Source organism: Salvelinus fontinalis, chromosome 16 (assembly GCF_029448725.1).
Source record: "Salvelinus fontinalis isolate EN_2023a chromosome 16, ASM2944872v1, whole genome shotgun sequence".
Taxonomy (NCBI): Eukaryota; Metazoa; Chordata; class Actinopteri; order Salmoniformes; family Salmonidae; genus Salvelinus; species Salvelinus fontinalis.
This window is the reverse complement of record NC_074680.1, coordinates 37,350,399-37,376,365: the sequence shown is the minus strand read 5'-3', so window position 1 is coordinate 37,376,365 and position 25,967 is coordinate 37,350,399. Positions and strand designations below refer to the sequence as shown.

General features: G+C 42.6%; 1 protein-coding gene across 2 annotated transcripts; it reads right to left on the bottom strand.

Moving 5' to 3' along the window:
- Window positions 1–21: 21 nt before the first annotated feature.
- LOC129813107 (G2/M phase-specific E3 ubiquitin-protein ligase-like) lies at window positions 22–22,469 on the bottom strand. 2 transcript variants are annotated; one of them, XM_055865290.1, is made up of 15 exons: window positions 22,326–22,469; window positions 21,242–21,329; window positions 20,970–21,067; window positions 20,523–20,624; window positions 11,754–11,878; window positions 9,951–10,119; window positions 9,588–9,694; window positions 7,495–7,611; window positions 7,130–7,254; window positions 6,871–6,982; window positions 5,580–5,893; window positions 3,889–4,070; window positions 3,030–3,202; window positions 2,633–2,844; window positions 22–819 (listed from the first exon to the last, which is right to left on the bottom strand). In XM_055865290.1, exons 2-15 carry the CDS (start codon window positions 21,285–21,287, stop codon window positions 572–574), a joined length of 2,130 nt encoding a protein of 709 aa, XP_055721265.1. In that variant the 5' UTR covers window positions 21,288–21,329; window positions 22,326–22,469; the 3' UTR covers window positions 22–571. The 2 variants fall into 2 exon arrangements, with proteins under 2 accessions (XP_055721265.1, XP_055721266.1); XM_055865291.1 differs by having other exon boundaries at window positions 2,639–2,844.
- Window positions 22,470–25,967: the final 3,498 nt, after the last annotated feature.

The window sequence follows — 25,967 nt, the reverse complement described above, 5'->3', positions numbered from 1 at the left end:
AAATCGACCAACGCAAGAATATTTCAGAGAGTAAATGCAAATGTTTAATTTGGCATGAGTAAAATGCTTGAGAATGAAGTTAGTAAACATAGAAAATACATACAAAGCCAAAACAAATAAGACATGCAACCTGAACAGTACATAACAAACAACAGAACAATCACAAAAGTAGAAAATGTAGCATATAATTGACAGAACTTTACAGAAAACATTGATACACACACTTCAGTATGTACAACATAAAATATAACAAAGAGAATCCCAAAAGAGAAAGAAACATATTACTATTCAAACAAAGAAATGACCATTCAAACAATTGTAGCACCTAAAGTAATGCTCCTTCTAACAATTTAATTAGTGTAAAATAGTTTATAAAAGTCAACAGATAAAGCCTATAATACAAAAAGCATTATCTCTGTCGTGGTAGAAATACCCTACCCAAACCTGAAACTCTATGAGGTGAGTAAATATCAACTGAAGTACAGAATCCAAATGAAATGTGTCCTACAAGTTCATTGACAGTCTATTAAAGTTGTGCTTATATAGATCAATACTGTCTGTGTGTCTGTGATCAAATGCTCTGCAAGACTGTGAGTTGGCACACTGCATACTCCATGTGCTTCTTGAAGGCCTGGTAGGAAGGTACCACCGGCAGCAGGAGGCGGTTGGAGCTGGGCTGGCTCACAGGGAAGGCCCCGGCCGGGTCCAGTGGATGGAGGAAGGATAAGGTAGGGCTGGGGCTGAACCCTACAGCTGGTACCACATCAGCTGAGGTGGCAAAGATGAGCACGTCCTCTAGCGATGTTGCACATCTGCCAACTGAAACCAGAGAACAGAGAGACTGGTGATGAGGGGTAATATATGGAGACAGACGGGGACATTCATGTGATTGTGTTAGTTTTACTGAATATCATTGTAATAGTAGTGTACACTGTCTGAACGGCCTTCAAGTGTCTGTACTGCTTGTTCTTCTTGGCTTGATATGTACACTACCGTTCAAAAAATGTGGGGTCACTTAGAAATGTCTTTGTTGTTGAAATAAAATAAAAAAATGTTGTACATTAAAATGACATCAAATTGATCAGAAATACAGTGTAGACATTGTTAATGTTGTAAATGACGATAATAGCTGGAAACGGCAGATTTTTTTATGGAATATCTACATCGGCATACAGAGGCCCATTATCAGCAACCATCACTCCTGTGTTCCAATGGCACGTTGTGTTAGCTAATCCAAGTTTATCATTTTAAAAGGCTAATTGATCATTAGAAAAACATTTTGCAATTATGTTACCAACAGCTGAAAACTGTTGTTCTGCTTACAGAAACAATACAACTGTCCTTATTTAGACTAGTTGAGTATCTGGAGCATCAGCATTTATTTGTGGGTTCGATTACAGGCTCAAAATGGCCAGAAACAAAGTCCTTTCTTCTGAAACTTGTCAGTCTATTATTGTTCTGAGAAATGAAGGCTATTCCATGCGAGAAATTGGCAAGAAACTGAAGATCTCATACAACGCTGTGTACTACTCCCTTCACAGAACAGCGCCAACGGGCTCTAACCAGAATAGAAAGAGGAGTGGGAGGCCCCGGTGCACAACTGAGCAAGAGCACAAGTACATTAGTGTCTAGTTTGAGAAACAGACGCCTCACAAGTCCTCAACTGGCAGTTTCATTAAATAGTACACTTAAAACACCAGTCTCAACGTCAACAGTGAAGAGGCGACTCCGTGATGCTGGCCTTCTAGGCAGAGTTCCTCTGTCCAATGTCTGTGTTCTTTTCCCCGTCTTAATCTTTTCTTTTAATTGGCCAGTCTGAGATATGGCTTTTTCTTTGCAACTCTGCCTAGAAGGCCAGCATCATTGAGACTGGTGTTTTGCGGGTACTATTTAATGAAGCTGCTAGTTGAGGACTTGTGAGGCGTCTGTTTCTCAAACAGACACTCTAATGTACTTGTCCTCTTGCTCAGTTGTGCACCAGGGCCTCCCACTCCTCTTTCTATTCTGGTTAGAGCCAGTTGGCGCTGTTCTGTGAAGGGAGTAGTACACAGCGTTGTATGAGATCTTCAGTTTCTTGCCAATTTCTCGCATGGAATAGCCTTCATTTCTCAGAACAAGAATAGACTGACGAGTTTCAGAAGAAAGCACTTTGTTTCTGGCCATTTTGAGCCTGTAATCGAACCCACAAATGCTGATGCTCCAGATACTCAAGTAGTCTAAAGTAGGCCAGTTGTATTGCTTCTTTAATCAGCACAACAGTTTTCAGCTGTGCTAACATAATTACACAAGGGTTTTCTAATGATCAATTAACCTTTTAAATGATAAACTTGGATTAGCTAACAAAACGTGCCATTGGAACACAGGAGTGATGGTTGCTGATAATGGGCGGCTGTACGCCTATGTAGATATTCAATAAAAAATCAGCCGTTTCCAGCTACAATAGTAATTTCCAACATTAACAATGTCTACACTGTATTTCTGATAAATTTGATGTTATTTTAATGGACACAATTTTTTGCTTTTCTTTATAAAACAAGGACATTTCTAAGTAACCCCAAACTTTTGAACGGTAGTGTATATCTTCAATTATCAAATAAATATTTCAATCATTGAGTCATTAGAGGTCAAATACCCTCACACTCCAATAGGTAGTGTCTCCAGAAGGTGACCACAGCGGTCTCCTTCCCTGCGGTCTCTTCCTGGTCTGAGAACTGAACAGTGAAGAGAGCTGCCATGGTGTCAGCGGTCAGCTTGTCATGAGAGGAACAGAACAGACCAACAAAGGCTCCTGGAAACATCTGGACCTGGTCAAACACACCAAGGGTTTTCAGACCCTCACAGAACCTACAAACACAAAGTTAAACAACATATATTTAACAGAAACCAGGCTTACAATGTCTCAAACATAGTTACAGTAGAATACTAGTGCCAGTTTAAAATATGTTTGAGCAATGATAGAAAATGTTGAATGTGAAACAGAGTCCAAAAGGTACTCGTTTTCTAAAGGAAATACCCATAGACATACAAACCTTTGGACGGGTAACTGCATTCTTGTTATTAGGTGGAAGCTTACAATGTCTTTAACGAGTGTATCTTTGTCTGAAAGGCTCTCAACTGGTCTAGTGCACCCAGCCACTTCCAGGTATTCTGAAGCTGACTCCATTGCCTCTCTCAATTCCTCCAAGGACTTGGATTCCTGAATCTGAACCAAGAGATGGCGAATTAGTTAAAGGATTGGTTAACAATTTTTGAACCAAATCTTTCGTTTTTTATGTAAATGGCATGCTATAGGGTCCAGACACTTTTTTAGCAATTTCACTTGGTTTTGAGAAACTATCCACACTTGTAAAAAACTTCCTCATTGCCCCTTCTGCATTATGGGGTTACGGAAAAACATGAACAAGCCTCCAAAAACACCCAAATATGTTCTTTAGTAACGACAAAGCTCTCACTATAGTGATACGGGTCTTTAGATGTTGTACACATGAAATTGGGTAATTCAGAATTTATTAGCAACGTTATGTTCCATTTTGTTTGACTCGAGCATTCTCCCCTTACTAGCTGTTCTGCGCGGGCTACACAGAGAACAACCTTTCCAAAAGGAAGTATTTGGGTGTTTTTGGAACCCTTGTTCATTTTTTCCCATAGACCCCATATTGCAGAACGAGCAATGAGGAAGTATATTGCACGTGGGGGCAGTTTCTCAAAAACAAGTGAAATCGCAAAAAAGTGTCAGGACTCTTCAACAACACGCCATTTCCATAAAAAATAGAGATTTGGTTCATAAATTGTGAACCAATCATTTAAAGCCTTTGTAACATTAGAAGGTCCAACTAAATCAATCTATTCAGCATCTAAGAGAGTAAAGAGACATGTTAAAATGTGTACCTTCTTGACTTTGTCTGTGAACCCAGTGCTGCCCATGTCTTCCACAGTGAGAGGTGTATCCCTGGGGAAGTTGAACAGACACAGGTAGAGAGCCCTGGAGAAGAAGCCCAGAGGAGGTCCCCCGTGGACCAGACTCAGGGACAGAAGACACCCCACGTCAAAGTAGACATCCTCCCTCAGAGCTAGGGAAACATGACATAGAAATGAGACAACATAGAGAAGCCAGCGCTTGACTTGGGCAAGAGCTCCCCAGAGCTGAGTACCGGCACCTCAAATGTTCTACTGCTTGAGCTCCTGTTTCTCTTAAAGAATATTAGCTTAAAGTATTGTGGAGCTCCTGCACCTAAATATATACAGCACCCAAAATGAGTACCGGCACCTATTTCAGTCCAAGTCAAGCACTGAGAGAAGCTGAGAACAGATCAAAACCACATCCCCAGTATTTGATAACAATATACAGTTGAAGTCGTAAGTTTACATACACTTAGGTTGGAGTCATTAAAACTCGTTTTTCAACCACTCCACAAATTTCTTGATAACAAACTATATTTTTGGCAAGTCGGTTAGGACATCTACTTTGTGCATGACACAAGTCATTTTCCCAACAATTGTTTACAGACAGATTATTTCACTTATAATTCACTGTATCACAATTCCAGTGGGTCAGAAGTTTACATACACTAAGTTGACTGTGCCTTTAAACAGCTTGGAAAATTCCAGAAAATGATGTCATGGCTTTAGAAGCTTCTGATAGGCTAATTGACATCATTTGAGACAATTGGAGGTGTACCTGTGGATATATTTCAAGGCCTACCTTCAAACTCAGTGCCTCTTTGCTTGACATCATGGGAAAATCAAAACAAATCAGCCATCATGTTGTGGGGGTGCTTTGCTGCAGGAGGGACTGGTGCACTTCACAAAATAGATGGAATCATGAGGGAGGGAAATGATGTGGATATATTGAAGCAACATCTCAAGACATCAGTCAGGACGTTAAAGCTTGGTCGCAAATGAGTCTTCCAAATGGACATTGACCCCCAAGCATACTTCCAAAGTTGTGGCAAAATGGCTTAAGGACAACAAAGTCAAGGTATTGGAGTGGCCATCACAAAGCCCTGACCTCAATCCTATAGAAAATTTCTTCGCAGAACTGAAAAAGCGCAAGCGAGCAAGGAGGCTTACAAACCTGACTCAGTTACACCAGCTCTGTCAGAAGGAATGGGCCAAAATTCACCCAACTTATTGTGGGAAGCTTGTGGAAGGCTACCCGAAACGTTTGACCCAAGTTAAACAATTTATAGGCAATGCTACCAAATACTAATTGAGTGTATGTAAACTTCTGACCCACTGGGAATGTGATGAAATAAATAAAAGCTGAAATAAATCATTCTCTCTACTACTATTCTGACATTTCACATTCTTAAAATAAAGTGGTGATCCTAACTGACATAAGACAGGGAATTTTTACTAGGATTAAATGTCAGGAATTGTAAAAAAAAAACGGAATTAAATGTATTTGGCTAAGGTGTATGTAAACTTCCGACTTCAACTGTAACTCCCAAATGTAACTATGAATGTGAGTTTATGACCCAACAATTCTAGCAACAAGCAAGTGATTTGCGCTAGAGTGAGTTTATGATCCAGAGCTGGAGAGCGTTTTGTACGGAGGGGGGGGGGTGGTATTGACCTACCTCGTGCATCGAGGGTCAGGGTCTTGGCACCATCCGGACCTTCAAAGACAGTGTTCTGGAGCTGCTGCACCAGGAGCCTGAGGAAGTGCCGGGTGTTGCCAGGGCAGGTGTCTGGGCTGGAACTGTGCTTGCTGCTTGTGAACCTCACCGCAAGGGCATGGGACGGGTTGAAGTCACTCCTCTTCACTAGCTCCATGGCAGCCTCCAGGACCTTGTTTCCATTCACCAACACTGGCATGGATAGTTGGTGCTGTGATGTCTGACTGGCAAGCTCCTGTAGGATCTCTCTAGCAGAGCCTCCCAACAAAAATGGCCTGCCAATCATTAAATAATCTATGTTTATCTCCAATGTGTTCTTAGCACAACATAAAAGGTAAGACCAAAAAACAATTCCCCTAGAAAACATTTGGACTTGGTCTATGACGGCAAGTACAAAAAATAAGAAGTATTTTTTATTTTTTTTATTTTAAATGTATTTGATAGTTTTTATTGATCGATACAGTGGATAAGTTATTGAGATGGAGATGGGGAGAGAGGGGACTTGGAATGGAAAGCGGCGCAGTCAGGGTTTGAAGCCGTGCCAGTCAGGGCTTGAAGCCGTGCCAGTCAGGGCGTGAAGCCGTGCCAGTCAGGTTTTGAAGCCGTGCCAGTCAGGGTTTGAAGCCGTGCCAGTCAGGGTTTGAAGCCGTGCCAGTCAGGGCTTGAAGCCGTGCCAGTCAGGGCTTGAAGCCGTGCCAGTCAGGGTTTGAAGCCGTGCCAGTCAGGGCTTGAAGCCGTGCCAGTCAGGTTTTGAAGCCGTGCCAGTCAGGGTTTGAAGCCGTGCCAGTCAGGGCTTGAAGCCGTGCCAGTCAGGGTTTGAAGCCGTGCCAGTCAGGGCTTGAAGCCGTGCCAGTCAGAGCTTGAAGCCGTGCCAGTCAGGTTTTGAAGCCGTGCCAGTCAGGGCTTGAAGCCGTGCCAGTCAGGTTTTGAAGCCGTGCCAGTCAGGTTTTGAAGCCGTGCCAGTCAGGGCTTGAAGCCGTGCCAGTCAGGGCTTGAAGCCGTGCCAGTCAGGTTTTGAAGCCGTGCCAGTCAGGTTTTGAAGCCGTGCCAGTCAGGGTTTGAAGCCGTGCCAGTCAGGGCTTGAAGCCGTGCCAGTCAGGGTTTGAAGCCGTGCCAGTCAGGTTTTGAAGCCGTGCCAGTCAGGGTTCGAAGCCGTGCCTCCAGGTGCAATGTGTGGTCACTATAAATAGACCGGCTGAAAGGCGCCAATGATTTTTGTGTGAAAAAAATGCTAAACAATAATGTATTGTACCTTTTACAGACTATAGGTGATTGGCGAGGGGTCAGTGTGAGAGTCCTTTTAGAAGACCTGCTTCTTCTCGGCCCACCGGGCTGTGGAGAGTCAGTGTGTCTGGGGAGGGAAGCTAAACAAGAAATAACAATGATTATCAGAGAGCGAATAGACTTCATAAAGACAATAAAAGCAGTTCTTCATTCCAATCATAACTGGTCTGGTCATAACTTCACTGCCCAGTTAGACCAAAACAGACACAGTACGGCAAATAGCCTACCTGTCCCATCCACAGCTCCTGCACAGTCCTCACAAGCCCAGTTAGTCTCGTCAAGTTTGAGGGAACCACATTTTCGATGGGTGCCACTAGAGCCACAGAGGGCACAGCGCAGTATTTGAAACCATCTGAAAACCAAAAAGACATATGAGTGAAACTCAAATTCATTTTAGCGATAAACACATTTTGGTTTGTCAACCATTTCAGCCACACACACACACACACACACACACACACACACACACACACACACACACACACACACACACACACACACACACACACACACACACACACACACACACACACACACACACACACACACACACACACACACACACACACACACACACTACATTAGAGCTTACCCAGTGCGTGAAGAATACGTCCGACCATTGTGGGAGAGACATTTGTTGGCATCACAGTGCTGGTACACCTGCAGTAACTCTCCAAAGGCATTTTCTTCCAGCTCCCAGGCTGCATCTCTATGGCACACACATACAGAATACATTAGATAAAACTCATAACGCCACAACACAAATGCAACAGTACTTTATTTGTCCAACTGTTACATAAGAAATGTGTCTTCTGGTGTGCTGTGACTGCTGTCAACCACGTCCCACAGAACACACAGAGACACTGGACCATACATACAGTAGACCATACATACAGTAGAGCCTGGACCATACATACAGTACAAAGAGCCTGGACCATACATACCGTACAGTAGAGCCTGGACCATACATACAGTACAAAGAGCCTGGACCACACAGTATAGTAGAACCTGAACCATACATACATACAGTACAGCCTGGACCCTACATATAGTACAGTAGAGTCTGGACCATACATATAGTACAGTAGAACCTGGACCATACATATAGTACAGTAGAACCTGGACCAAACATACAGTAGAGAATGGACCATATAGTACAGTAGAGCCTGGATCATACATACAGTAGAGCCTGGATCATACATACAGTAGAGCCTGGACCATACAGTAGAGCCTGGACCATACAGTACAGTAGAACCTGGACCATACATACAGTAGAGCCTGGACCATACACACAGTAGAGCCTGGACCATACATACAGTAGAGCCTGGACCATACACAGAGTACAGTAGAGCCTGGATCATACATACAGTAGAGCCTGGACCATACAGTACAGTAGAGCCTGGATCATACACACAGTAGAGCCTGGACCATACACACAGTAGAGCCTGTACCATACATACAGTACAGTAGAGCCTGGACCATACATACAGTCGAGCCTGGACCATAAATACAATACATTAGAGCCTGGACCATACATACAGTAGAGCCTGGACCATAAATACAGTACAGTAGTGCCTGGACCATACATACAGTAGAGCCTGGACCATACACAGAGTACAGTAGAGCCTGGATCATACATACAGTAGAGCCTGGACCATACACAGAGTACAGTAGATCCTGGATCATACACACAGTAGAGCCTGGACCATACACACAGTAGAGCCTGTACCATACATACAGTACAGTAGAGCCTGGACCATCAATACAGTCAAACCTGGACAATAAATACAATACATTAGAGCCTGGACCATACATACAGTAGAGCCTGGACCATAAATACAGTACAGTGCAGCCTGGACCACACAGTACAATAGATCATGGACCATAAAGTACAGTAGAACCTGGACCATACAGTACAGTAGAACCTGGACCATACATACATACAGTAGAGCCTGGATCATACATACAGTACAGTAGAGCCTAGACCATACATACAGTAGAGCCTGGACCAAACATACAGTAGAGCCTGGACCATACATACAGTAGAGCCTGGACCATACAGTAGAGCCTGGACCATACATATAGTACAGTAGAGCCTGGACCATACATACAGTAGAGCCTGGACCATACATACAGTAGAGCCTGGACCATACATACAGTAGAGCCTGGACCATACAGTAGAGCCTGGACCATACATATAGTACAGTAGAGCCTGGACCATACATACAGTAGAGCCTGGACCATACATACAGTAGAGCCTGGACCATACATACAGTAGAGCCTGGACCATACAGTAGAGCCTGGACCATACATATAGTACAGTAGAACCTGGACCATACATACAGTAGAGCCTGGACCAAACATACAGTAGAACCTGGACCATACATACAGTAGAGCCTGGACCAAACATACAGTAGAGCCTGGACCATACATACAGTAGAGCCTGGACCAAACATACAGTAGAGCCTGGACCAAACATACAGTAGAGCCTGGACCATACATACAGTAAAGCCTGGACCATACATACAGTAGAGAATGGACCATACAGTAGAGCCTGGACCATACATACAGTAGAGCCTGGACCATACATACAGTAGAGCCTGGACCATACATACAGTAGAGCCTGGACCATACATACAGTAGAGAATGGACCATACATACAGTAGACAATGAAAATAATAATACCTCTCAGGTATGTGGACTCCCATCCGGAACATCTCCTGCTGGAACATGTCCTTGTTGTTGCACAGAGTGCATCTGAAGAAGAACATGCCAGCACTATGAGCCTGGTTCTGGAGGAATACATAGGAAATAAATAAGAGAATGCATGTAGTCACTTACAAGCCTTCATAAACTCTTTATACAACCATCATAGATGCTTCACAAAGCCCATATATGCAAATGTAATGCCATATAGAGGGTGAAATAAGGGTTATGCACATTGCAGCACATTGCAAGGAACTGTTACAACAACTTTTATATAGGATGAAAAATAATTTATTCCCACATTCACCCAAGAGGGCCATTGCTAGTCTGGGATGTAGCTACCTGCACACAGTCTCTGTGAAACCAGCTGCCATGGCAGGCAGGACACTTGAGAACGGAGTAGGAGAGGACAGGTTCTATGGGGTCCAGACACACTGAGCAGGACATAGGCTCACTGACACAAGCCGACACTGGCCAGGACTGGGTGGGACTGTGATCCTTACAGTAGGACCTGGGGGAATACAATCAGAGACGCACCACGGTATAAAGCATGGCTTGTTGTTAATGTTTCTGAGAGATAAGAGTACTTCAACCAACTAAAAGTAGAGGCGTAGCCAAAGACTCAATCGTGGACACTCTTAATGACAGATGTGGCTGCTTCGCATGATGTATTGTTGTCTCTATCTTCTTGCCCTTTGTGCTGTTGTCTGTGCCCAATAATGTGTGTACCATGTTTTGTGCTGCTACCATGTTGTGCTGCTGCCATGCTGTGTTGCTACCATGTTGTTGTCAAGTTGTGTTGCTACCATGCTTTGTTGTCATGTGTTGCTGCCATGCTATGTTGTTGTCTTAGGTCTCTCTTTATGCAGTGTCGTGGTGTATCTCTTGTCATGTGTTTTGTCCTATATTTTTATTAAATTCCCAGCACCCGTTGCCGCAGGAGGCCTTTTGTTAGACCGTCAATGTAAATAATATTTTTTTCTTAACTGACTTACCTAGTTAAAGATTAGATTAAAAACAAAATTAAAGTTCACAAGGAGAAAATAGGCACAGCTGTCATTTCATTCTGATGAAGGCCAATATGACTTTACTGTTTTTGAATGAATTATATATTTCTAATCTCTAAAACAAGAGCTGAGCCTAATTATCTCCTGTTACTACGTTTGCCATGGCTGCTGTCTATTATGTTTAGAATCTCTAGACACAACACATACTAGAGCTGGGCAATATGGATAAAAAGTAATATCGTAATAAATGTAACTATTTTACTAGATAACAATAACTTTCCATTAGTGGCAGGGCTCTAGATGTTTTTTTTTCAGTGCCAAGTTAGACACCTGAGATGGGAGCCTACTATTCAAACAGAACGCTATTTCATCTAACATACCCAGGGAATGCATGATTGATATTTTGATATGCAGCCTGTCAAAATAGGATCCAGAATTATCACATTTATGTTAGGCTCTTTAGAGAATTTGCCGATATCTTTGTGTATATTGGCCTATAGACTATATTATTCACCAACTGAGAAAATGGCAACTCAAGACAGCTAGATTGCTAACTCTAAATATGATATTGTTGCTAGATAGCCATGTAGGCTAATTGATTAATCTATCAGTAAATCAGTACTTTCCAGCACTATTCCTAGGCTATTGATGTAGGCCTATTCACTGCAAATGGCTCGCTCAGCTTTGCGGTCGCATCAAAACCATACTACGGCCTACTCTGGTTGTAAAGTGGTGTCGTCATGAACTCAATATTAAGAGCTGAGAATAGAGTATATAGTCACAGAAAGTTATGACTCTCCTCTCTGTTACTAGAACAACAGTAGTTGCTTTGAAAACGGCATTTCTCCCGCAATTCAATTTTAAGCAGGAGCGCACAGTGCGGAAAGGGAGTGAGAGTCAGCAGTCGACAGCGAAACCGGGATAGGTACACACTTTCATAGCAGGAATCAACATAATGCATAGGCTATTATTGTTGACCAAATAATGGTTTTAGAACAATCTACAATAATGTTGTGTAGCAAAATTACCGACATATGCAGAATTCTTCGGTAAGAGGAAGGCAATGTCGGTGTTGATCATTTTCGGATTAAGTCCTAGCTCTAATACATACTGGTGATATATAATCATCGTCACTTACGGAAATAAATCTGTGAATTGAAAGATGAATTGGTGTTGTTTGCCACATGGAAAATGGACCTTTTTCTGGCAGCTTTTGACGTAGCACCCAACTGAAGCACCATTCTTCTTGCAGACTGCACATTTCTAAACACAGGGTACACAGAAAGCAAAAAAGTACATTTAGGACATGATGTTTTTGAACAAGAATCCAAGCAACCAGAAACGTTTGAAGGCAACATCTAAAATATGTACTCTATACGTTTTGTGATAAAAGTGCTGCTTAGGCTTGGAGTGGACAAAGACTCTAGGATTAGGGTAATCCTAATACAACCATCATACATCATACTAAATAACTTGTATGGACGGCACTACTGTTGGTGCTGAGTGAGCCTATCAGCCTTAGTCTCTCAGCAGGTGAGAAAAGTTTCTGCTCGGTGAGTGATCAAGCTCCTGACCTCTACCTGGTGTGTCAAGCCACTCTGCATAAACTCTCCTCTGCCGAAACAGTTTAGGCCATGTTGGCCATGGCAAGCACAGAATTAAATAGAACATATTGTGCATGTTTTATACTATATCTCCACGGTGACAAGCATCAATCAAAGTGCCTGCTGAGCTGAAGAGGTTGAATGGTACCTAGACCAAGATGTACTCTTAAAGGAGCCTAACGTTACCGTACTACATATTACAAGGGCAACGCCGTAGATGGCAGGGGCTACAGTTCATTAAGGATTACAAAGACTTGGCCGTGGTCTGCCCAACGATGCCTCTCTACCACATGAACTCAATACATTTTATGCACACTTCGACAATAACAACATCGTGCTGGTTGTGAGGGCTGCAACCAACCCAGAGGATTGGGTGATCTCGCTCTCCGAGGCTGACGTGAGTAAGGTCTTTAACCAGGTCAACACCTGCTAGGCTGCGGGGCCCGACAGTATTCCAGGGCATGCGCAGAACAGCTGGCTTAATGCCACAATGACTACCGCCCTGTAGCGCTCACATCTGTAATCATGAAGTGCTTTGAGAGGCTGGTTATGGCACACATCAACTCCATCATCCCAGACACCTTAGACCCACTCCAATTTGTATACCGCCCCAACAGATCCACAGACGACACAATCTCAATTGCTCCCCCACTGCCCTCACCCACCTACATAAGAGGAATACCTATGTGAGAATGCTGTTAATGGACTACACCATAGCGTTCAACACCATTGTCCCCTCCAAACTCATCACCCACAGGGGTGTATGCTTAGTTCCCTCTTGTACTCCCTGTTCACCAACAACTGCGTGTCCACACATGACTCCAACACCATCATTAAGTTTGCTGACAACACGACAGTGGTAGACCAGTGACCTGTCAGTGTGGCACCAGAACAACAGCCTCTCCCTTAATGTCAGTAAGACCAGGGAGCTTATCGTGGACTACATTGATGGGGCTGCAGTGGAGCAGGTCAAGAGCTTCAAGTTCCTCGTTGACCAAATTACTAAGGACTTAAAATGGTCCACACACAGTCATGAAGAAGGCATGACAACGCCTCTTCCCCCTCAGGTTTGGCATGGGCCCTCAAATCCTCAAAAAGTCGTACAGCTGACACCAACAGGCTCCTGAACAGCTTATATCACTGTCTCTACGCACTCAAAGGGCCATACACACTCAAGCACACTGACACTCCAAAACACACAAAGATTCACTCCATAATTTGCTCACAAACATAATATGCACATACATTTATACTACCTCTACCCTCACATACAATAATTATATACGCTGCTGCAACTTTGTTTATCATATACAGTGCCTTGTAAAAGTATTCACCCCCCTTGGCGTTTTTCCTATTTTGTTGTATTACAACCTGTAATTTAAATCGATTTTTATTTGGATTTCATGTAATGGACATACACAAACTAGTCCAAATTGGCAAAGTGAAATGAAAAAAATAACTTATTTAAAGAAATGTAAAACTGAAAAGTGCTACGTGCATATGTATTCCCCCCTTTGCTATGAAGTCCCTAAATAAGATCTGGTGCAACCAATTACCTTCAGAAGTCACATAATTAGTTAAATAAAGTCCACCTGTGTGCAATCTAAGTGTCACATGATCTGTCACATGATCTCAGAATATATACACCTGTTCTGAAAGGCCCCAGAGTCTGCAACACCACTAAGCAGGGGGCACCACCACCTTTTCATCGGCAGGGACTGGGAAACTGGTCAGAATTGACGGAATGATGGATGGCGCTAAATACAGGGAAATTCTTGAGGGAAACCCGTTTCAGTCTTCCAGAGATTTGAGACTGGGACGGAGGTTCACCTTCCAGCAGGACAATGACCCAAGCATACTGCTAAAGCAACACTCGAATGGTTTAAGGGGAAACATTCAAATGTCTTTGAATGGCTTAGTCAAAGCCCAGACCTCAATCCAATTGAGAATATGTGGTGTGACTTAAAGATTGCTGTACACCAGCAAAACCCATCTAAATCGAAGGAGCTGGAGCAGTTTTGCCTTGAAGAATGGGCAAAAATCCCAGTGGCTAAATGTACCAAGCTTATAGAGACATACCACAAGAGACTTGCAGCTGTAATTGCTGCAAAAGGTGGCTCTACAAAGTATTGACTATGGGAGGGAGTTATGCATGCTCAAGTTTTCAGTTTTTTTGTCTTATTTCTTGTTTGTTTCACAATAAAAACATTTTTGCATCTTCAAAGTGGTAGGCATGTTGTGTAAATCAAATGATACAAACCCCCCAAAAATCTATTTTACTTCCAGGTTGTAAGGCAACAAAATAGGAAAAATACCAAGGGGGTGAATACTTTCGCAAGCCACTGTATCCTGATGCCTAGTCACCTTACCCCTATGCATACATCATACAGTGCCTTCAGAAAGTATTCATACCCCTTGACTTTTTCCACAGAAATACCTTATTTACATAAGTATTCAGACCCTTTGCTATGCGACGCTAAATTGAGCTCAGGTGCATCATTGATCATCCTTGATGTTTATACAACTTGATATGAGTACACATGTGGTAAATTGAATTGATTTGACATCATTTGTAAAGGCACACACCTGTCTATATAAGGTCCCACAGTTGACAGTGCATGTCAGATCAAAAACCAAGCCATGAGGTCGAAGGAATAGTCCTTAGAGCTCAGAGACAGGATTGTGTCGAGACACAGATCTGGGGAAGGGTACAAAAAAATGTCTGCAGCAAGAAGTTTGGAGCCACCAAGACTCTTCCTAGAACTGGCCGCCCTGCCAAACAGATGGCCTTGGTCAGGAAGGTGACCAAGAACCCGATGGTCACTCTGACAGAGCTCCAGAGTTCCTCTGTGGAGATGGGAGAACCTTCCAGAAGGACAAATATCTCTGCAGCATTTCACCAAACAGGCCTTTATGGTAGAGTGGTTGGACGGAAGCCACTCTTCAGTAAAAGGCACATGACAGCCCGCTTGGAGTTTTCCAGAAGGCACCTAAAGACTCTCAGACCATGAGAAATAAGATTCTCTGGTCTGATGAAACCAAGATTGAAGTCTTTGGCCTCAATGCCAAACATCACGTCTGGAGGAAACCTTGCGCCATCCCTACGGTGAAGCATGGTGGTGGCAGCATCATACTGTGGGGATGTGTTCCAGCGGCAGGGACTGGGAGACTAGTCAGGATCAAGGCAAAGATGAACAGAGAAATGAACAGAGAAAAGTACAGAGAGATCCTTAATGAAACCCTGCTCCAGAGCGCTCACGACCTCAGACTGGGGCGAAGGTTCACCTTCCAACAGGACAACGACTCTAAGCACACAGCCAAGACAACAAAGGAGTGGCTTCGGGACAAGTCTCTGAATGTTCTTGATTGGCCCAGCCAGAGCCAGGACTGCAACCCAATGGAGCATCTCTGGAGAGACCTGGAAATAGCTGTGCAACAATGCTCCCCATCCAACCTGATAGAGCTTGAGAAGATCTGCAGAGAAAAATGGGAGAAACTCCCCAAATGCAGGTCTACCAAGCTCGTAGCATCATACCCAAGAAGACTCGAGGCTGTAATCGCTGCCAAAGGTGCTTCAACAAAGTACTGAATAAAGGGTCTGAACACTTATGCAAATGTGATATTTCAGTAAAAAAAAAAATGCTACAATTTCTAAAAACCTGTTTTTGCTTTGTCATTATCAGGTATTGTGTGTAGATTGATGAGTAAAACAACTATTTAATCAATTTTAGAAAAAGGCTGTAAGGTAACAAAATGTGGAAAAAGTCAAGGGGTATGAATACTTTCCGAAGGCACACCTTCAAATTAGTGGATTCGGTTATTTCAACCACACCCGTTGCTGGCAGGTGTATAAAACCGAGCACACAGTCATGCAATCTCTATAGACGAACATTGACAGTAGAAGGACCTTACTGAAGATTTCAGTGACTTTCAATGTGCCACCGTCATAGGATGCCACCTTTCCAAAAGGTCAGTTCGTCAAATTTCTGCCCTGCTAGAGCTGCCCCAGTCAACTGTAAGTGCTGTTATTGTGAAGTTGAAACATCTAAGACAAAAAACAACTTAACCGCAAAGTCATAGGCCACACAAGCACACAGAACGGGACTCGTGAGTGCTGAAGCGCGTAAAAATTGTCTGTCCTCGGTTGCAACACTCACTACCGAGTTCCAAACTGCCTCTGGAAGCAAAGTCAGCACATAAACTGTTAGTCGGGAGCTTTATGAAATGGGTTTCCATGGCCAAGCAGCCGCACATGCCAAGATAACGCTACCTGCCCGAATGCATAGTGCTAACTGTAAAGTTTGGTGGAGACGGAAAAATGGTCTGGGGCCGTTTTTCATGGTTCGGGCTAGGCCCCTTAGTTCAGTGAAGGGAAATCTTAACACTACAGCATACAGTCCAATGACATTCTAGACGATTCTGTGCTTCCAACTTTGTGGCAACAGTTTGGGGAAGGCCCTTTCCTGTTTCAGCATGACAATGCCCCAGTGCACAAATCGAGGTCCATAAAGGAATGGATTTGGTCAAGATCGGTGTGGAAGAACTTGACTGGGCTGCACAGAGCCCTGACCTCAACTCCATCAAACAGCTTTTGGATGAACTAGAACGCCGACTGTGAGCCAGGCCTAATCGCCCAACATCAGTGCCATACCTCACAAACGTCACCCCGCTCCTCCGCTCTCTCCACTGGCTTCCAGTTGAAGCTCGCATCCGCTACAAGACCATGGTGCTTGCCTACGGAGCTGTGAGGGGAACGGCACCTCCGTACCTTCAGGCTATGATCAGGCCCTAAACCCAAACAAGGGCACTGCGTTCATCCACCTCTGGCCTGCTCGCCTCCCTACCTCTGCGGAAGTACAGTTCCCGCTCAGCCCAGTCAAAACTGTTCGCTTCTCTGGCACCCCAATGGTGGAACAAACTCCCTCACGACGCCAGGTCAGCGGAGTCAATCACCACCTTCCGGAGACACCTGAAACCCCACCTCTTTAAGGAATACCTAGGATAGGATAAAGTAATCCTTCTAACCCCCCCCCCCCCCCCCCTAAAAGATTTAGATGCACTATTGTAAAGTGGTTGTTCCACTGGATATCATAAGGTGAATGCACCAATTTGTAAGTCGCTCTAAATGACTTAAATGTAATGTAAATGTAAATGCTCTTGTGGCTAAATGGAAGCAAGTCCCCGCAGCAATGTTCCAACATCTAGTGGAAAGCCTTCACAGAAGAGTGTAGGCTGTTACAGCAGAAAATGGGGGACCATCTCCAAATCAATGCCTATGATTTTGGAATGAGATGTGTCCACATACTTTTGGTCATGTAGCATATCTACATCAGGGATCATAAATAACTATCATCAATAACCATCATAACTATGAAATAACACATATGGAATCATGTAGTAATCAAAAAAGTGTTAAACAAAACAAAATATATTTTATATTCTTTAAAGTAGCCACCCTTTGATTTTATGACAGCTTTGTACACGCTTGGCATTCTCTCAACCAGCTTCACCAGCATTTCCAACAGTCTTGAAGGAGTTCCCACATATGCTGAGTACTAAGTCGCTCTGGATAAGAGCGTCTGCTAAATGACTTAAATGTAAATGTACTTGTTGGCTGCTTTTCCTTCACTCTCCGGTCCAACTCATCCCAAGCCATCTCAATTGGATTGAGGTTGGGTGATTGTGGAGGCCAGGCCATCTGATGCAGCACTCCATCACTCTCCTTCTTGGTCAAATAGGCCTTACACAACCTGTAGGTGTGTTGGGTCATTGTCTTGTTAAAAAACAAATGATAGTCCCACCAAGCGCAAACCAGATGGGATGGCGTATCGCTGCAGAATACTGTGGTAGCCATGCTGGTTAAGTGTGCCTTGAATTCTAACTAAATCACTGACAATTTCACCAGCAAAGCACCCCCACACCATCACACCTCCATGCTTCACGGTGGGAAACACACATGCATTGATAAAAAAAGTAACCTTTATTTAACTAGGCAAGTCAGTTATGAACAAATTCTTATTTACAATGACGGCCTACCGCAGCCAAACCCGGACGACGCTGGGCCAATTATGCACCGCCCTATGGGACTGCCAATCACGGCCAGATGTGAAACAGCCTGGAATCAAACCAGGGACTGTAGTGACGCCTCTTGCATTGAGATGCAGTGCCTTAGACCGCTGCGCCACTCGGGATCATCCATTCACCTACTCTGCGTCTCACAAAGACACGGTGGTTGGAACCAAAAATCTCACATTTGGACTCATCAGACCAAAGGACAGATTTCCACCGGTCTAATGTCCATTGCTCGTATTATTTGGCCCAAACAAGTCACTTCTTCTTATTGGTGTCCTTTAGTAGTGGTTTCTTTGCAGTAATTCAACCATGAAAGCCTGATTCACAGTCTCCTCTGAACAGTTGATCTTGAGATGTGTCTGTTACTTGAACTCTGTGAAGCTTTTAATTCGGCTGCAATCTGAGGTGCAGTTAACTTTTATGAATGTATCCTCTGCAGCAGAGGTACCTCTGGGTCTTCCTTTCCTATGGCGGTCCTCATGAGATCCAGTTTCATCATAGCGCTTGATGGTTTTTGCCACTGCACTTCAAATCAAATTTTATTGGTCACATACACATGGTTAGCAGATGTTAATGCTAGTGTAGTGAAATGCTTGTGCTTCTAGTTCCGACAGTGCAGGAATATCTAACAAGTAATCTAACAATTCCCCAACAAGTACCTAACACACACAAATCTAAAGGAGTGAATGAGAATATGTACACATAAATATATGGATGAGCAATGGCCAAGCGGCATAGGCAAGGTGCAGTAGACGGTATAAAATATAGTATATACATATGATATGAGTAATGTAAGATATGTAAACAATATTAAAGTGGCATTGTTTAAAGTGACTAGTGATCAATTTATTAAAGTGTCCAGTGATTGGGTCTCAATGTAGGCAGCAGCCTCTCTGAGTTAGTGATTGCTGTTTAGCAGTCTGATGGCCTTGCGATAGAAGCTGTTTTTCAATCTCTCGGTCCCAGCTTTGATGCATCTGTACTGACCTCGTCTTCTGGATGATAGCGGGGTGAACAGGCAGTGGCTCGGGTGGTTGTTGTCCTTGAGGATCTTTTTGGCCTTCCTGTGACATCGGGTGCTGTAGGTGTCATGGAGGGCAGGTAGTTTGCCACCGGTGATGTGTTGTGCAGACCGCACCACCCTCTGGGGAGCCTTGCGGTTGAGGGCGGTGCAGTTGTCGTACCAGGCTGTGATACAGCCCAACGGAATGCTCTCGATTGTGCATCTGTAAATGTTTGTGAGTGTTATAGGTGACAAGTCAAATTTCTTCAGCCTCCTGAGGCTAAAATGGTAAAATGGCCAGCATTTCATTGTAAGGAGTTCTAGGTCGGGTGAGCAGGACTTGAGTTCCTGTATGTTGTTATGATTACACCATGCGTCGTTAATCATAAAGCATATACCCCCGTCCTTCCTCTTCCCAGAGAGGTGTTTATCTCTGTCGGCGCGATGCATGGAGAAGCCCGGTGGCTGAACCAATTCTGACAACATATCCCGAGAGAGCCATGTTTCTGTGAAACAGAGAATGTTATACTTGAAGAAACTTTCAAAGTTCTTGACTTTTTCCAGAATGGCTGACCTTCATGTCGTAAAGTAATGATGGGACTGTCATTTCTTTTTGCTTATTTGAGCTGTCCTTGCAATAATATGGACTCTGTCTTTTACGGGTTATCTTCTGTATACCACCCCTACCTTTGTTATTTAATAGTTTTGATGTTTTCACTATGATTCTACAACGTAGAAAATAGTACAAATAAAAATAAAAACCCTTGAATGAGTAGGTGTGTCCAAACTTTTGACTGGTGCTGTATATTTGCCTTGCTCAGAAAACTTGTGCCAAATAAAATCAAATGCGGGCCGCCAGTTGGGGAACCCTGATCTACAGCTATCACTCCAGTATCCCTGCACATTGTAGATATGGTATTGGAACTGACTGACCCTATTTATAGTATTCTGACTTACTTTCTCGTATTCTTCTTATTTCTAGTTCTTGTGTTTTTGATCTAACTTATATTATTTGTTGCATTACATTGTTATTGACTATTGCATTGTTGGGTTTTGAGCTCGCAAGAAAGGCATTTCACTGCACTTCTGCATGTGACATTAAAACTTGAAACTATGTGTTATTTTCAGAGGTAGACTCTTGAGTCATAATCAAGGGCTAAATGGTACCTTGCCTATGAAAGTAGGATAAATAAATACGCCCTCAATATGAATGAACACACTGACTTACTAGTCTGGAGGATCTGCGGACCTCCTGTTTAATATCATCCACCAAGAAGCCATAGATCCCTTCATTTTCCTCTCCACGCTGATACACGCCGCTTGACATCAGCTGGAATATAAAAACATCTGAATAGGATTGCAAAATTTCGGGAACTTTCAATAAATTCCCTGGTTTTCCGGAAATCCCGGTTGGAGGACTGCCGGAATCAGGAGGGAATAAGCAGAAAATCCGGAGTCCTCTAACCAACATTTCTTAAGTTGCCACCTTTCATCTGACATTGTAAACATTCTGTACATTTAAGGTGTCTTCAGTAAGCAACTGAATGATAAAACAAATAGATTATTACTGTTTGAGCAAATAGTATTCCGCAATGACAAGATATTTTGGTTTAAGCTAGGCCATAATTCATGAACAATGAGTAATTCTAACACACACACTCTCTCTCTCTCTTACCAGGCAAAAGTAGTGCACAGTGAGTTCCTGTGACTTAAGTGTGATCTTCTCGCCATATTTGTCTGGACAATTCTCACTGCATTTACAAAGTGCACAACCTTAAAATAGAGAGAAGACATTTCAAGTTCAATGTAAATAAACAAGTACCTTAACTTTCGAGTAGGGTGGTTTGATCATGTGTGTTCTCACCATTGTCATCAAAGTCAGTGTTGAAAAAAAGTGATAAAATGTTATACTACAACAACATAGTGGCCTTCATACTGATTACTCACAGTCTATTAAGTATTCCTGATCGGATCTCCGAATCCTCCTCTTCATTTTCAATAGTAAGAGGACCTTGATTCTTCACATGAAAATTGCCTGAAAAATAAATGTCATTGCTGTATCAGCAAACTTTCAAGATACCAGACGGTGTCTGATACATGTCAAATACTGGAGCTGTGCTTAACTTATGCTAGTTTGCCTTGTAGAATGGAACCAATGGAATAGTCCCAAAAGTGCAAACTCCAAGTTGAATTGAGCACACCTCAAATACCTTACTGTTGCATGGAATGTCATACCTTGGGCACTACAGATAATCATAGCTATTTGCATGTGAAACTGTCTGGGAATACATCGGCTCCATTGTTTACTTTATGCAGGTGGGCCAGGACCCACTCTCCAGGTATGTTAACTCTGGTCCATGCACATGTCGGATGAGCATGCAGCGAGAAGGGTGTAACTGCAACCCGCAATTTTGGACGACGGGGGTTGTCATGCAGAAACAAAAGGGACGTTCGAGGGGTGTGGTTCATGAAGGAACCAAAGGGAGGGGGGGGCGTTCCTGGAATGCCCATTTGTAGGAACGTCCCGAATTGCAGGCTGCAGTTGCGTACATACAGCCAAACATGGTTCATCAGCTGATAAAATGCCAAAGTCGTTTTAGAGGACAGAGAAAAGTTTTAAATTACTCTAGCAATATCTTCACGTTGGTGAGTTACGAAAGTATACAGAATACAATGACTAAACAACTGGGGAGAAACGTGCCAGAGCACATTGTTGTTGCGCGGTGAACCAGAGCTATGGGTATGCGTGCGCATTTAGAAATAGCTTCAGCTTAGATGCATATTTTTTCCAAAAGTCTTCCTCATAGTCGTTATCTGTATTATATAAGTAGCAACGAGATTTACGCATTCGTGTAATGACCCAATGATATTCTCGATATTTAGATTCTAGTGCTTTCCAAAAATACATGACTATGATATGTTAACACATTAGCTTGCTAAGTAGCTAGCTAATTAATAAGCTATGTTACAGAAGTGCATAGCTAAAATCTAGCTATATACTATACACATTGAATGCAAACGTGCATCTTACTTTTACTCGATTTATATGCGCTTAATCTAGTATGTTTGTTTTTCCATGATATAATTTCCCTCGTCGCCCTTCGTCTTTGGAGGGTAAATTTCAAACCGAACCAAAACATTCGGAAATGGGAAGAGTCACAACGTTGATTTCCGGTAGAATCGGCTAATTATTTTCAGAATAAAAGCCTATCTGAAAATGTAAATAAAAAACGAAATGAATGCATATAGTCCACTGATATTCATGTTTCTACAAGATCTGGGAGGGGAGCCATCAGATTTGATTTAATTATAGTAATGTTAAAATATAGACTAAGTAAGCAATACAGGGCCGGCCCTAGTCCTTGATCGTGACTCTCGGTTCCATTACACATAAGAGTCATTGGACGAAGGCGTCTTGTGTAAGGTGGAGTTTTGTTAAGAGCCCTGACGCTCGGTGTGAACTTGAACAAGCATTGCTTGCGGTACGGTTGTGGAAGCATAAGGACCTTATCTTCAGTGCTTGATTTGGGACTGAAATATGGTGCCAGTACTGTTAAAATTTAGGTGCAGAAGAGCTAGCTTCTGTTCTCTGGGTACATTGAATTCAATACAAAACCTAAGAGGCTCATGGTTGTCACACGTCCCATAGACTTACACAGTAATTATGACAACTTCCGGAGGATGCCCTCTCACCTATCAGAGCTCTTGCAGCATGAACTGAGATATCCACCCAATCAAAGGATCAGAGAATTAATCTAGTAGTGAAAGTACACACTACAGCTAGCAAGCACTGTAGTGCATAAAATGTGTTGAGTAGTTGACTCAAAGACAGTGAAAGATGACAATTTGAGAGTGGAACTCTTCAAGGTAAGCTTTTGGTTTGATTTATTTATTGCCACCGTGGCCTGCCGGTGTAGCTGCTCAACTGTTTTCTGACTACAAGGTACTGCATGATTGTAGGTGGTTACTAACACGATATGTCTAGTATGTTGACTATGACGTGACAACGATGTAGGCTGTGTGTAGTGGTTAGCGGTCATAATATGAAGGTTTGGCTTGGAATTTTGTATTTAAAAAAAAAATGCCTGGTCACAGACAGCTGATGTGTTGTGCACTGAAGTCCACAAGCGAAGGGAAAAGGTGAGAGGAGGAGAGTGTGTAGATAGTTGCGCTAAGGAATTTTATATATACACACAACAAGCAAAGTGATCGTACTGTTTTTATGTGGCTGCTATGAAAGTTAACTGTTTGCTTGTGATCAGGGGTGTATTCATTCCGCATATTCTGTTGAAAAATGTTTTTAAACGAAAGAAGGATACATCCCTGAATTTGCCCAATAGAAACTCTAATTTTCAACTGTTGGACTAATGATTACACCCTAGATCAGCTAGATGCAGACGAGAGTGTGCAAGGCAGTATTACATGTGTTACTGTCTGTCACCTTGACGTTGTAAACTTTCATTCTTAGGCTAGGTTGTAGCAACCTCATGATGGATACAGAGAAAATGTGAGTATCATGTAGTAGCCTAAACCTATCAATGTTACATTGAGCTGGGTGAATGGAATATAAAAATGACAGTTATACAATATGCTGTAATAGAAACAAGGCCATGCTCAAAATAAATAAATAATCCTCCCTCATCTTAAACAGCACCGAACACCACTGGTGTACAGTAAGTGTATATTTTGCATTTGTGACATTATTTTGATGTGATATGAAAGTAAAGGGCTTTACTTGAGAATTTATTCACGTTTAGATGGAGTTTTTGGCTGCCAGAGCCAGTCAACCTCTGAAAATAAGTTCCAAGGACATAACTAGTAATGGCAGGCTCCTTAACAGCACATCTTGGGCTAGGCCGGTTCTAGTCATTTGGGGCCATAAGCCAGATTTCGCAGGCAAAACATTTTAGTGCCCCCCATTTTGCCATGGGGTGGAGAAATTGTTTTTGTTTTAAAGTGAATTTCCTGCCATTCTAACATTTTGCCATGACTTATGCCATGTTAATGATATCTGAGTGAGAGTGACTAACATTCAATGCGGGTCCCATGGAGTTCAGGGCCCCTGGTCATGTGCCTGGTTGGTATTTGGCCATGATTTAGATTGGTAAGTTAGCTGGCTAGACTATCTAAAAATTGTTAGCTAACATGCCTAATTGAGTGACTGACATAACAGAAAAATTGCTGATGCACAACCAAATTTCAAACTTGCACCTTGTGTATTCTACTTTTACAACTCTCAGCAGTAAGTTGACACCCTGACTGAGTTCCTAAAAAAAATAGGGTCCCTAAGCTGGCCCTGAAGCAAAACAAACGGAGACAAAGGCCCTATGACTTTATATCTAGCATATACAATGTTCTAAGTATACTTGATTCACAGGCATACTCTGGTCTTTTTTATATAGGTTTATTCAGGTAAACATTTTTGTCTGAAATACCGGTACTGGGAACTCTTGTACTGTGGAAAAATATTGGTGTGGTGCACATGTCAAGGTAAATATTTAATTAAATTGGAGCATATGATTAAATAACAAAAATGTATCTGGGTGCATCAGGTTACATAAAACCCAAATTGTCTATGCTTTAAGAATACATTGCTTTATAGAGCTCCATAACTTCTTTATGATTAAATGAATTGTATGTACAGAAGGCTATGTTCTGCATCTGGTGGACAGAAATTATTAACTCTGTATAGCCAAAGGTTTTGGTCTCACTGCACCAATAGATGGCGCTAATAGACAATAAGTTCCTTTTGATAGTTACTTTTAGTTCAGGCTTTTGAAAGTGTCAAGGGCCTAAAAAAAACATTTTAAATATTTTTCTGATTTAGTTTTTTAAAGGACGTTTGACAAATGTTAAACTGGAATACGGTATCAGAATATCCTTTTTTCACAATTCTCTTTTTCACATTCTAAAATGGGGTGGGTTAAGTTTCTGAAAGTGTAATTTTTGTGTGTGCATAATCTGAGACATTTGATCAGAATTAACAAAATCATGGACCAAAAATTGATCTTTGGCAAGGTTGATCTTTTGCAAATTCATAAACATCCCTTGAACCATATGTAGCTGAGGAAAGTCAGAGCGATGTCCAAGTTTCCCTTTCATGTCCCATTCCCAGCTGGCCACCAGCAGTCTCGTACTGTGGGTACCCTGATAGGCGAAGACCTCCAGGATGACCACATGAAACGTGGGCAACATCTGCCGAGACACTGGTCTCAGAACAGAGGACCTACCAGCTGTCATGAACAACAGAGAGCTATGGCATGCCATCGTCTGGCACATTGCACCTCCATAAGTAAAGTATGTGGGTTCCATTCTAATATAAGATAATACTATAATGATCTCCCTGTCCCTCCTTCAGTTTTTCACCTGCATTGACCAGATGATGTACAGTAGCCAGTAACACAGTAACTAGAACCTGCCATGAATCCATGAGAATATTCTACAGGAGGACTATGCATAGGCTGATTAATTTAATTGGGAAGCGAGGCATGGTATATTGTAATGAGACTCAGTTTAGGCGTCTCAAACACTGAACTATATAGCCTCTCTCGCTCTGACGTGTAACATGAGCAATACTGTACGGCTAACTGAACTGATTTACCTTGTTTGTCAACACCACTGAGGACACACAAGTGTTCCTTTGCCCCGAGCCTCAAGATTACAGCCCATTACT

Bases quoted from the DNA above. Each gene is read 5' to 3' on its own strand.
- LOC129813107 (XM_055865290.1), bottom strand. From the start codon at position 21,287: ATGAAGAGGAGGATTCGGAGATCCGATCAGGAATACTTAATAGACT. The intron at 6,983-7,129 runs GTAGGCTATTTG...TTTCTTGTTTAG, and splicing joins AGGAGCTGTGGATGGGACAG to CTTCCCTCCCCAGACACACT. The intron at 3,203-3,888 runs GTACACATTTTA...CTCTTGGTTCAG, and splicing joins TCACAGACAAAGTCAAGAAG to ATTCAGGAATCCAAGTCCTT.